Genomic DNA, 13,132 nt, shown 5'->3' on the forward strand with positions numbered 1-13,132 from the left:
CTCAGGATCCTGGCCTCCTATCTATCCAATGCTGAGGAATCCAATGAAGAAACACATGGCAGAGTTAGTCATACCAGGCTCCATAGTCACACCTAGTGATAAAAGTGGGAGCTGAGGGGTTCAGTCCAGGAAAGCCTTTTAATTCTGAGAGCAGAGCTCAGTTTGAGTACATAGTACAAACAGCCTTCCTGGGAGGGGCTTTAGGGGACAGCTCTGAATAAAGTCACAGGAGGCCTGTGGAAGGAGCCGCCCAGGTAATGTGTGCTGGCCTTCTCTTCTGCATCTTTGCTTCCAAGATAAAACTATTGTCCCTTTCCCTCTTCCTGTTGGCATAGACTTCCTATAGCTTATTTTAACCCACAAAATGATTACAGCAATGCCCTGTACATAAAAGGAGGCCAGGGGACAGAGGCCATTTGAGCAACCCCAATTTTTAAAGCTTGCCATGCTGGGCATGGTGGTGCACACCTTTAATACCAGAACTTGGAAAGCAGAGGCAGGTGAATCTCTGTGAGTTCAAGACTAGCCTAGTCTACATAGTGAGTCCAGGACAGCCAGGGCTGTTACACAGAGAAACCCTGTCTTTTTTTTAAAAATATTTTTAAATTCTTTTTTTTTTTCTTTAGGTTAGAAACAATCTTGTTTCACATGTCAATCCCAGCTCCCTCTCCCTTCCCTCCTCCCCCACCCTTCCCACCAGGTCCCCTAGTTCCCCACCCAATCTCCACTCTGACCACCAAGGAGGGTGAGGCCCTCCATGGTAGATCTCCAGTAACTGTCATTTCATCCAGGGCAGGGCCTAGGCCCTCCCCCCAAGAGTCCTGGCTGAGAGAGCCTCCCATATTGTGGCATGGGCACTCAAAGTCTATTTGTACGCCAGAGGTAAATAGTACCCAAGGCCCTGTAGATTCCCCAGGCCTCCTCACTGACACCCAGATTCAGGGGGTCTGGATCAGTCCCATGCTTTCCACACAGCCATCAGTCTGGAGTCCAAGAGCTCCCCCTTGTTCAGAAACCCTGTCTTAAAGATAAGTAAATCAAATAAAAGAAAGAAAAATAAGACTCGGGATGATCGGTAGAGAGAGTGGGGGCGGGGAGAACAGCACACTGCAGCCCCTGGCCCTGTTTTGTTACAGCTTTCTGTGACTTGGCCGTGCTGCTGGCGTGGTATCCTGGCCTGATTCAAACTGCAGCAGGACTAAGTGCTATCCAAGGCTTAGCTCTGACTGAGCAGTTCTGCTGTCCACAGCGGCCTAAGTCTCTGCCAAGACAAACGCCACTTTAGTCTTAAGGGTTTCCAGAGCTTTCGACAACCTTGTCAGTATGCTGTCTTTTATCTGAAGTGTCCTGACATTCCCAGGCTTTTCAAGGAGCAGGGATGATTGGGCAATGTGTGATTTGCTGCTTTGTCCACAGTGCATGGCTTTTCCTCTGAGAAGGACTTCGAGGACTACATTCGTTATGACAACCGCTCCTCCAACGTGCTGGCAGCGGTGGTATTTGAGCACACCTTCAACCACAGCAAGGACCCCCTGCCGCTGGCGGTGAGAGTTTGACGCCATCCCCACCACACACACACACACACACACACACACACACACACACACACACACACACTGTGCTCAACCTCGTGTCCCCTCACAACTTGCTGTACTTGCAAATATGGATGCTTTTCCTTAGCCTCCGCCTGTCTACGAGTAAACATTAAACTGCCCCTTGGGACCAGTATGATATTTAGTCCCTACTGAGGGAGCTTGGTGATGTTACCCTATCATCCCAGAAGAGTTTTTTAAAATCTACCAACCATGGACAACCACTTAATTTTGGGATTTTATAAAAGGCCTCTGGGCCTCTTTAGATAAAACAAACAAGGATAGGGAAGAAAATAGCAGGCATTTGGGTTTTAAATATATCTTAAAAAAATACATAAAGGAAGCCCTTTGCTTCCTTTTAAATCTGAATAACTAGTGGGCCGGTGAATGCCTTTAATCTCAGCACTTAGAAGGCAGAGGCAGATGGATCTTTGTGAGTTCAATGCCAGCCTGGTCTACAAAGCAGGTTCTAGAACAGCCAGTGCTCTACAGAGCAACCCCATCTCGGGAGCAACTGTCTCACACAATGGTGGTGGCCTTCCATTGATCTTGCATACCTGGCACTGAAGATATGATATTGCTGGGCTTGGTGGTACAGGCCTTTAATCCCAGCAACATGAGAGACAAATGCAGGTGAGTCTCTGTGAGTTCAGGCTGTCCTGCTCTATATAACAAATTCTAGGCCAGCCAGAGATACACAGTGAGACCCTGTCTTGAAAAAAAAAAGTATTCATGTTGCTAGGTAACAAAAGAGAAGTAGCTGCAACATCCCAAAAGTACCCTTTGTGTGTCCCTCTGCCCCTGCTGGGAGGAATAACACCCTCTGGGGATGGAGAGATGGCTCAGCAGTTAAGAGCACTGGCTGCTCTTCTGAAGGACCCAGGTTCAATTCCCAGCACCCACATGGCAGCTTACAACTGTCTGTAATTACAGTCCCAGAGGACCCAACACCCTCACACAGACATACATGTAGGTAAAACACCAATGCACATAAAGTAAAAATAGATGAATCATTTTTTAAAAAGTCTCCCTCTGATGTTTTGAGGCAACGGGTGATTTCAGGGCAGGGCGTGGTGAGCTCCTAGTGAGGAAACACCATCCTGCACTCGGGCATCTCCTCTTCAGTCTGAATCTTTCAGAATGGTTGGTTTTCTCTTCTGTTTCCACAGGTGAAATACCACCTACGCTTCAGTTACACACGAAGAAACTACATGTGGACCCAAACAGGAGGTATTTTTCTAAGAGAGACTGAAGGCTGGCACACCACTTCTCTTTTTCCGCTTTTCCCAAGCCCAGGGCCAAGGGAACCTTCATCACCTGATGGCGGTGAACCAGGTGAGAAACACTTTCAGCTAACCAAAAATTGCTAACTTCTGATAATTGTAAGGAGTCAAAATCACCTTGCTTTCTCTATAGAAAAAAAAAATGGTGGGGAGGGATGGGTGTGTTCAGACAGGGTTTCTCTGTGTAGTCCTGGCTGTCCTATAACTCACTCTGTAGACCAGACTGGCCTCAAACTCACAGACATCTGCCTGCCTCTGCCTCCTGAGGACTGGAATTAAAGGCGTGTGCCACCACTGCTCAGCCAAGTAATTCTGTTTATAAATTTCTCAATTGTGAAAGAAAAAAAATAAAATACCCAAAATAACTGGCTCCTAAAGGTAAGAGTCAGCCTTAGGAAGATTAGAACCCCCCCCCCCCCCACTTCAGAAGACATGTGGCCTTGAGAGGAACATTCATCACTCAGGTTATTAAAAGCCTCATTTTGACCAACCCTTTCAGGCTTGTTCCCATGCTTCCCTTCCCTGGCCTTCTCTGTGTTGCGTTTTGAAAGTCTGCAGCGTCGTCATTTAACTCAGTAACTTACAGAGAAGTTCATGTTGGCCAGTACAGTTCCTGGCCTCTATATGCTGTGGTCTGTGAGATGGAGCTTTCATCTGCAGCTCACAAGTTTGTCTGTTCCGAAGCACGGACACAGCTTGAACCCAAGCTAGAGACGGAAGGGGTGGCTAGGACTGATGATCTGGGGTGAGATACAGCCCAGTCCAACCACGCTGCCAGAAGTTCTGGAGAACACTGTCTTCTATAGGTCTCTCTGTGGAGCAAGACTCAGCGTGTACGCCTGGCAGGCAGCAGGCATCTGACCAGCAGCATTTAGAGATGCATGTCACTGGCTCTAGGACCCATCCAAAGACTAATAATGGTCTAGGTTGGGGTTTTAAATCTGGAAAATGAGCTAAAATGAACAAGGAGAGGTATGGGATGAGAGAGGTTCTTTCTACTCTAGTCTGTAGACCTGGGGCTCAGGAGAAGCTGCAGCCAGCTATCATACCAGTTGCCTGTGTCAACCAGCTGGACATTCTGGCTGACAGATGCTGAGGCTGTCTTGTTTCTTGAAAGTTTTAGAAAAAAAATCTCTTAAGCCAGGAACAGTAATTGCATGCCTTGAATCCCAGTACTCGGGAGGCAGAGACAGGCAGATCTCTGTGAGTCAGAGGTCAGCCTGCTCTACCTAGTAAGTTTCAGGACAGCTGAGAGATCCTGTCTCAAAAACAAAAAACAAACAAAAAGCCTGGGGATGGAGAGATGGCGCTACTCTTCCAGAGGACTGGGGTGAATACCCAGCACCCACATGGTGTCTGATAACTATCTGTAGCTCCAGTTCCAGGGATTCAATGTCCTCTGGCCTCGGCAGATACTGAGCAATCGTGGTGCACAGACATACTGCTGATCAACGCATTCAAGGCAGCAAAATTAAGTGGTGGTACTTGCCTGGTGTCTATTTAGCCTAAGTTTTATCTTTTCAGTTGACCCATTTGAGGCATGCAGGGTCTCTCTCCCACTAAGTTTATATCAGGTTGTATGTGTTTAGTGTATTGGGTGTATGTGGTGTGTGTGTGTGTGTGTGTGTGTGTGGTGTATGTGATGTGTTTAGTGTGTGCATGTATATAGTGTGGTGCGTGTGTGGTGTATGTGATATGTTTAGTGCATGCATGTACCTAATGTATGAGGGGGTGTGAGTGCAGCCATGCTCATGGGTAGGCCAGTGATGAATGTCACTTGGCACCTTTGACACAACATCTATCACTGAACTTGTAGTTCACCATTTTGACCAAGATGGCTAGCCAGTAGGCTCCCAGGATCTACCTGACTCAACCCTGAAATGCTGGAATATATAGGCATGCACACGGTAGGCTTTTATGAGGGTTCTCGTGCTTATGTAGTATGTGCTCTCACCCACTGTACTGTCTCTCCAGTCCTATATCAAGCTGTTTTAAAATATGATCATGTTAATGATTTTGTGTGAGTTGTCTTAATTATGAAGTAGAAGTGTCACCTGGAAATATGTGGCAAGCATTCTCTTTTCTGTGGGATCAATGAATGGTGTCAGATGATGCTATTAGTGGTTCACAGAGTGGGGTATCAGATGAAGTTACCTTCTGCCTCCTCTGACCCTACCTCTGTGGACCCAGGAAAGTCCTGTCTGTTCAAAGCTCATCCCTCTCTAATGAGCAGCACCATGACACAGCTGTCCTCTGTTTTTGGACTCAGGGTACATCCATGAAGGCTTCCTGGCAGTGCAACATGCTGTAGACAAAGCCATCATGCATTACCATGCCAACGCCTCTGCACACCAGCTGTTCCAGAAGCTCACGGTGACCACCAAGAGGTTCCCGTTCCCACCATACATCTCAGATCCATTCCTCATTGCCATCCAGTACCAGCTTCCTCTGCTGCTCATGCTAAGCTTCACCTACACCTCCCTCAGCATCATCCGGGCTGTGGTGCAGGAGAAGGAGAAGAAACTTAAGGTAACCTTCCGTGTGTGGCTTGGCAATGTATTGGCAAGTCAGTTTGAGAATGGTACAGTCACAGTGGTGGGTACTAGGACTCCCTCAAAAGAATTGGTGTGTCTTGAGGCTGCTGCCATCAGCCAAGGCTCCGTCTTGTGTGCTGGAACCATCAGAGCCAGGATGCAGTCTAGATACCCACTGTGGCACAAGTTCTTTGAGATCAGGCTGCTATCGTAGATTCTGACAGTGGGCATGCCCTCCGCCTGCAATCTCCATGCATCACTTGAGGAGCTGAGTTTTATTTTGTTTTGGTTTGTGGGGGTTTTTTGTTTGATTGGTTTGTTTTGGGTTTTTTGTTTTTTAAAACAGGGTTTCCTCTGTGTAGCCCTAGCTGTCCTAGAGCTCATTCTGTAGATCAGGCTGTCCTCAAACTCAAGATCCACCTGCCACCACCACTAGACTTTGGGTTTTTGTTTGTTTGTTTTGTTTTTCTTGTTTTTTTTAACGTTGTCTTTACAACTTTTTGTTTCTTTCAAAAAGTTCTTGTCAAATAATGTATTTTGATCATGTTTTCCTCTGCCCCTGACTTCTCCAAGATCCTCCTGGTGTTTTTGTTTTGTTTATTTTGGTTTTCAGTGTTGGGAATGGAACTCAGGGTCTCAATAATGTAAGTGCTCTACCACTGAGCCACACTGCCAGCAAAGAGCTGAATTTTCACTTCACTCTGCCCCTGGCTGTGCAGTCTTAGATTCCCAGAACACACTGGCAGCACTGGTCAGTGGAGGAGCTGGCCCAACCACTTGATAAAACTTGATAAACAGACAAGAAAGGAAGGTGTGGGCAGAGCTGCCCCAGATCACCTTACCTTCTTCTTCCACAGAGACAGGATGCGCTTTACCCTAAAAGGGATTTAGGCTTCTCCTTCAAAATGGGAAGGCAAATGAACGATGCCCAGGTCTCTTAATACATGTCCTCAGCCACCAACTGGTCAAGGCTCACAGCCCAGGAGACTGCTGTCAGTGTGGTCAGTGGCCTGCAGAGTCTTTTCAACCTTAGGAGGGGGCCAGGCTGGGCGACTTAATGCCAGCTGATACCCCTGGCTTCTCAGAATCTACTCAAGTAATGTGAAGACTTGGGAGCATAGCTTGGGAGTTTGGAATTGCTCCACAGCACTTCCCTGAAAGACTCAGAGAATTCACCAGCTTAACATCTGCTGGGTATCTGTATCAGGCCTAAATGAGGCACAAGCAGAGAAGGGGGTTTCCTGGACCCAGGGGACTTGGCTCTCATGATGCAGAACAGACCGGGCCATGCTGAGTAGTGGGCTGGGGAGTGGGGCAGGCCGTCATGACTTAGGAAGAAAGGGAAGTTAATGCTGCTTTGAATATCAGGCGTCGTCTCCCAGATAGGGTGGCATGTAACCCTGATGAAAGGTAGAGAAGGGCTAGATTCTTACACCACAGGGATAAGAGCTGTTGGACAAGAACTAGCATGACAGACCACAGCCTTCTCTTTCCCTCATGTATGCTGGATAATTCCTGCCTGTGCTCTGCAGCAAAGGTATCCTGGTCTACCGTCCTGCTCTATGGCGGCACTGTATTTTTGAAAGCAGACTGGCACATGTAAGGCTCCGGGGAAAAGCTACTAGCATGCAGACAAGATAACAGCCTGACTGTGCCGCCTTCCCCCATTCACAGGAGTACATGCGCATGATGGGGCTCAGTAGCTGGCTGCACTGGAGTGCTTGGTTCCTCATGTTCTTCCTGTTCTTCCTCATCATGGTCTCCTTCATGACCCTGCTGTTCTGTGTCAAAGTAAGTGTAGCTTCTGTGAGGGCTCTGGCACAAAAAGACTAGAGATCCCAGCACTTAGGCCAATGAACATTCATGGCCACTGACCTCAGGGCAAGTCTTTCCCCTGCTTGAGACAATAAGCTGGGCTTCCCACTGGCTGAGGCAAGGGTCCCTTCCCATCCAGCAGTGTCCCTGTGACCTGGACCTTTAGGCTCCTCCCTTTCCGCCTTCCCTGCCTCACCCTACCACTCTGGCTTGGGACGGCCTGTCCTGCAGGTGAAGAAGGACATAGCAGTACTGTCGAACAGCGACCCATCCCTGGTGCTGGCCTTCCTGCTGTGTTTTGCAATCTCCTCCATCTCCTTCAGCTTCATGGTCAGCACCTTCTTCAGTAAAGGTGAGTCCTGTTGTTCCTTTAGGCTAGAGGGTAACACAAGTCTAGCAAAACTAAGGGGATTTGTGCATGGTTACGGGGCCAAAGTGTGTGCATTTTGATGACCCAGAAGCTGAGTTGTTGGAAGGGAGAACTCCTGCAAGGCTGAGCCTTAACATAACTGTTTGAGGGGGAAGTCGGAAAGGATACAGTAAAGCCCATAACAGAGCCTCTTAGAATTCCCCAGGAAGGAGCTAATTGATGAGTAGAGCACAGAGAGCACAGAGGCAGGGTGTTTAGGGAAAGGGGAATTGGCAGAAGGCAAGTGTAACTGTGCACTGCTAAGAATACTAGAAATAAAAGCTTTACCTGCCTGCCCTGCTGATACATTCAAGGTTGTTTCTGCTCTCTGAATGTTATGTTCAGCTTATTGTCATCTTGTGCTTAGATTTCTTCCTTGCTGCCTTCTGTTGGACAGAGAAAGTTTACAATAGTTTTTGGACCTCTGATGGCTTGGAATATACAAACAACATTTCTCTTAGTAACTATCTTTAGTTTTAAGCTTAAATACTTTTAAGTCTTTCCCAAAAATGAGTATGCCTCAGGTCAATCCATACCACACTGTGAATTGCCAAGCTCCCTATTAAGTAATTTTATTGTTTAAAAAGAAGTATGGGCCGGGCAGTGGTGGTGGTAGTAGTAGTAGTGGTGGTGGTGGTGGCACACGCCTTTAATCCCAGCACTCGGGAGGCAGAGGCAGGCAGATCTCTGTGTGTTCGAGACCAGCCTGGTCTACAAAGTGGGTTGAAGAACAGGCTCCAAAGCTACACAGAGAAACCCTGTCTCGAAAAAACAAAAAACAAAAACAAAAACAAAAAAGTATGGGAAATAGTACCGTTACCGTAGTTGCTATTTTACATTCAAGCGGTTGCTGGCCTGTCTGTGTGTACACATTTGTATGTGTACTGCTTCAGATGGGCAGAAGACCTGCATGAGGGCCAGAAGAAGCTGGAGTCCCCCAGTGCTGGGAGAGGCGGGCTCTGTCTGACCCACTGTCGATTGTGCCAGTCTCCTGGCAAGTTCATAGCACTCAATGCTCTTTCTCCCCACAGCCAACATAGCAGCAGCCGTGGGTGGTTTCCTGTACTACTTCACCTTCAGTCCCTACTTTTTCGTGGCTCCTCGGTACAACTGGATGACACTGAGCCAAAAGCTCTTATCCTGTCTCCTATCTAATGTTGCCATGGCAATGGGAGCTCAGCTCATAGGAAAATTTGAAGCCAAAGGTAAGTATTGTCCTCAGAAAGTCCTCAAACCATGACTTACTGGTTCTTACAGCTTAGGGAACGTCTTGTCAAAAGTGTTTCCAATAGTTAGACTCACCTCAGGTGAAAGCAAGCTAATTAGAACACCTGAGCTAGGGACTGCCTTAGCAGACAGGTCCTGAGTCTTGGCTCCAGACTGATGGGGAAGTAGTTCAGATAAGGCCACTAGGAGCGAAACACAACTAAGGGCTAAAACGTCCAGAGGTGTTGCACAACTAAGGGCTTAAGTGCCCAGAGGTGTTGGTCACCCCACTTGCTCTGTCCGATGACTAGATTTTGCCAATTGAGTCTCTTTCTACTTATGTTTTAAAGCTTTCTAAATGTATTTTTACTTTCAACTGTGTGTGTGTGTGTGTATGTGTGTGTGTGTGTGTAGGTGGTGTGCACTTGTGAGTAAAGGTGCCACAGAGCCAAGAAGAAGGTGTCAGATCCCTTGGAGCTAGTTACAAGGGATTGTGAATCAATCACCTGATGTGGGTGCTGAGAATCCAGTCCTCTGGAGAGAGCAGCAAGTGCTTTTAAGCTGTCTCACCATCTCCTTTAAAAAACTTTTTTATTGCATTTTTCATTGTGAGTATGTGTATGCACACAAAAACATGTATGTGCCACAGAGCGTGTGTGGTCAGCAGACGACTGCCAGGGTCATTGTGAGTATGTGTATGCACACAAAAACATGTATGTGCCACAGGGCATGTGTGGTCGGCAGATGACTGCCAGGGTCATTCTCCCTTCATTATGTGAGTTCCTTCTTCCAGTCAGATGCCTTTGTCTGTCTGTATTGCTCTCACAGAGTACCTGGGACTGGGTAATTTGTGAAGAAAATGAATTTATTTCTCACAGTTCTAGAAGCTGGAAAGTACTAAGATATGATACCTGATAAGAGCCCAGTGGCTGCTTCCAAGGTGGCATCACAGAGCAGGGAACTGGAGGAGAAAAACCATTCCTGTAGGACGTTATTATGACATCTTTGGTCCTTTGTTTGGTTTGGTTTGGTTTTCAAGACAGGTTTTCTTTGTATAGTCCTGTCTGTCCTGGAACTCACTCTGTAGACCAGGCTGGCCGTGAACTCATAGAATCTGCCTGCCTCTGCCTCCGGAGTGCTGGGATTAAAAACATGTGCCACTACAGCTCAGTAGCTTTGGTCCATTTGTAAATGCTATTTCCCACACTATTAACTGGGAACAAATGAATTTAAAGCCATGCATTCAAACCATACCACTGTGCAAGGTAATCCTAGCACTAAGGAAGTCACAGCAGGATTATTATGAGTTTGAGGCCACCCTGGACACATAGTGAGTTCCATACCTGGTCTAGAGCGAAACTCTGTCTTCTAAAACAAAACAACAACACGCAAACAAACATCAACAAAACAGCTGACATTTATGAAGGCCTGGATTTGTTGCCTAGCACTGTATGAAACCAGACATGGTAATGCAGTTATGTCTGTAACCCCAGCACCAAGGAGATGAGGGCAGGAAGATCAAGAGGTCGAAACAGGACGTTTGTATGTTTGCAGCATTAGTAGCCCATTGATAGAGTGTACACTTTGTAAACTAGCAGACACTTCCAAGGCCTCTAGTACTTTTTAAAAGGCCTTTTCCAGGGTTGGAGGGATGGCTCATTACTTAAGAGCACTTGCTGCTCTTTCAGAGGACCTGACTTCAGTTCTCAACACCCACAGCTGTTACAGGCTGTCTGTAATCCAGCTACAGGGGATCTGACACCTCCGGCCTCCTCAGGCACCAGAATTCACATGTACATACCACATATCTACCTACACATAATTTAATAATAATTTTTAAAAACTAGAAGACCGTTTCTAAAGAGGAATATTAACATATGACTTCTCTTTTTTTCAAAGTTGTATAGTGAATTTCTTTTTTATTTATTTCTTTATATTAATCTTGGCTGCAATTTCCTCTCCAGTTCTTTCTATCCACCTCCCTTCTGCTGCCTCCCCCATCCACTCCTCCTCTGTTTATTCAGAAAAGGGCAGGCCTCTCATGGATATCAACAAAACATGGTCTATTAAGTTGCAGTAAGACTAAGCACCTCGCTCCTATTAAGGCTGAGCAGGGAAAGCCAGTATGAAGAAAAGGGTCCCAAAAGTCAGTGAAAGAGTCGGAGACAGCATCTGTTCCCACTGTTAAGAGTTCCACAAGAATACCAAGCTACACACTGTCATATATATGCAGGTGACTTTTCTTAAAACAGACAAATCTCTGGTTGTTTGAGAGTAAGTATTCGTCAAAACATTTAATCCAGGGTCCTCCTGCCAACAGAAGACTTTTAGTCACTTTGATACAAGCTTTCATGGGCTGTGACATTGATGTGCCTTTGCAGCAATAAAACCTCTCAGTTTTATTGATTCATATTGACCTAACAACATATCTCATATATGTGTGCATTTGTGTACATATGTATATATGTGCATATATGTATGTGTATGTATACATGTAACTAATGAAATGCAAACCCATCTAGTCAGTTATGAGTTTTAAAAATTTTGAAGATAGCCGGGCAATAGCAATGCAGGACTTTAGTCCTAGCATTCATGAGGCAGAGGTAGACAAATCTCTGAATTCAAGACCAGCTTGGTCTACAGAGGGAATTCCAGGACAACCAGGACTATACAGGGAAACCCTGTCTTGAAAACCTAGTAAAGTGCGGGGCATTGGTGATGCACGCCTTTAATCCCAGCACTCGGGAGGCAGAGGCAGGCGGATCTCTGTGAGTTCGAGGCCAGCCTGGTCTACAGATTGAGTCCCAGGACAGCCTCCAAGACAATACAGAGAAACTCTGTCTCGAAAAAAAAAAGAAAAGAAAAGAAAAATCTAATAAAGTGAAAATAAATTTTAAAAATCAAAGATGTATTGAGTGAGAGTTGTGTGATACTTTGCCTTCATTTGTTTCTATGCACCATATGCATGCATTACCTGCAGAGGCCAGAAGAGAGAGTTGGATTCCCTGGAACTAGAGTTACAGAGAGTTGTTAGTCACCAAGATTGTGCTAGGCATCAAACCCAGATCCTCTCGAAGAAGTGTCATTGCTTAACTTAACCTCTGAACCATCTCCTCAGATCCAGTTCATGAACTTTTGATAATACTGCAATTGCCTAATTTTTTTTAACTTACTGTTATCTTCAAGAATTGAAGAAAGTTGTCTAAGGGTGGAATGTAGCTCAGCTGGTAGTGCTTACCTAGGGTTCGATCCCTAACTCAGCATAAGCCAAGGATGATGGTACACGCGTAATACCAGCATATTGGAGGTGGCACCAAAAGGATTCGAAGTTCAAGATCGCCAGGCAGTGGTGGCGCGCGCCTTTAATCCCAGCACTCAGGAGGCAGAGGCAGGTGGATCTCTGTGAGTTCGAGACCAGTCTGGTCTACAGAGTGAGTTCCAGGACAGCCTCCAAAGCCATAGAGAAACCCTGTCTAGAAACCCCATTCCCCCCTCCCCAAAAAAAAGAAGTTCAAGGTCATTCTAAGCAACACAGGAAGTTTGAGGTCAGCCTGGAATACATGTGACTCTGTTTCAAAATAAATAAATAAAAGACTTGGAAGGTATCAGATTTGTTGCAAATCCCAGACAGAAACAGGCGTGCTGACTTTATGGTGACAGCACAGGGGTGAATACAAGCCTGAATACATGTGCCACCCAGGGTCTCACCCCTCTGGTCCACCCCAGACAGTTCTGCTCTATTTTCCTGATACATCCTCCAGGCACTGGCATCCAGTGGCGTGACCTCCTGAACCCTGTCAATGTGGATGATGATTTCTGCTTTGGACAAGTGCTGGGGATGATGCTGCTGGACTCGGTTCTCTATGGCTTGGTGACCTGGTACGTGGAGGCTGTCTTCCCAGGCCAGTTTGGCGTGCCCCAGCCCTGGTACTTCTTCCTTATGGTGAGTGCTGATGCCCCTGTTCATCAAGCAGGCCACTTCTTTGGGAGACAGAGGTATCCCCAGAATTCATGTGGGACCTCTTCAAGTCCCAGTGAATGACAGCTGTATAGGCCTGGCTTAGGAAACTCTAACCTGTGCATGTATGTGTCTGAGGGCCCTTAGGATTTGTTCCTAGGATGAAGGCCTGCCTCATCCTCAGCGTCTGAGAGGAGGGGACACAGAGAATGATGCACATAGCCTCTGCTGACCCCAAACTCATTTCTTTGTCCATGAAAAATCTTCTAATGTTTAACTATAACACCAAGGTTTAAGCCCAGGGCCTTGCTTATACTAGGCAAGCACTCTAACAC

The 13,132-nt window shown here is 46.5% G+C and overlaps 1 protein-coding gene across 3 annotated transcripts in view; it reads left to right on the forward strand.

Moving 5' to 3' along the window:
• Nucleotides 1–13,132, forward strand: part of LOC101837628 (ATP-binding cassette sub-family A member 3) — a 54,998-nt gene that overhangs the window by 13,702 nt on the left and 28,164 nt on the right. For all 3 annotated transcript variants that reach the window (XM_040748233.1, XM_040748232.1, XM_040748234.1), the window contains 7 exons: nucleotides 1,417–1,544; nucleotides 2,762–2,927; nucleotides 5,145–5,404; nucleotides 7,084–7,200; nucleotides 7,456–7,576; nucleotides 8,665–8,838; nucleotides 12,601–12,782. In XM_040748233.1, the coding sequence (XP_040604167.1) occupies nucleotides 1,417–1,544; nucleotides 2,762–2,927; nucleotides 5,145–5,404; nucleotides 7,084–7,200; nucleotides 7,456–7,576; nucleotides 8,665–8,838; nucleotides 12,601–12,782 (1,148 nt within the window). The remainder of the gene's footprint in view (nucleotides 1–1,416; nucleotides 1,545–2,761; nucleotides 2,928–5,144; nucleotides 5,405–7,083; nucleotides 7,201–7,455; nucleotides 7,577–8,664; nucleotides 8,839–12,600; nucleotides 12,783–13,132) is intronic.

The sequence above is a fragment of the Mesocricetus auratus genome, unplaced genomic scaffold (genome assembly GCF_017639785.1).
Source record: "Mesocricetus auratus isolate SY011 unplaced genomic scaffold, BCM_Maur_2.0 Super-Scaffold_100007, whole genome shotgun sequence".
NCBI lineage: Eukaryota > Metazoa > Chordata > Mammalia > Rodentia > Cricetidae > Mesocricetus > Mesocricetus auratus.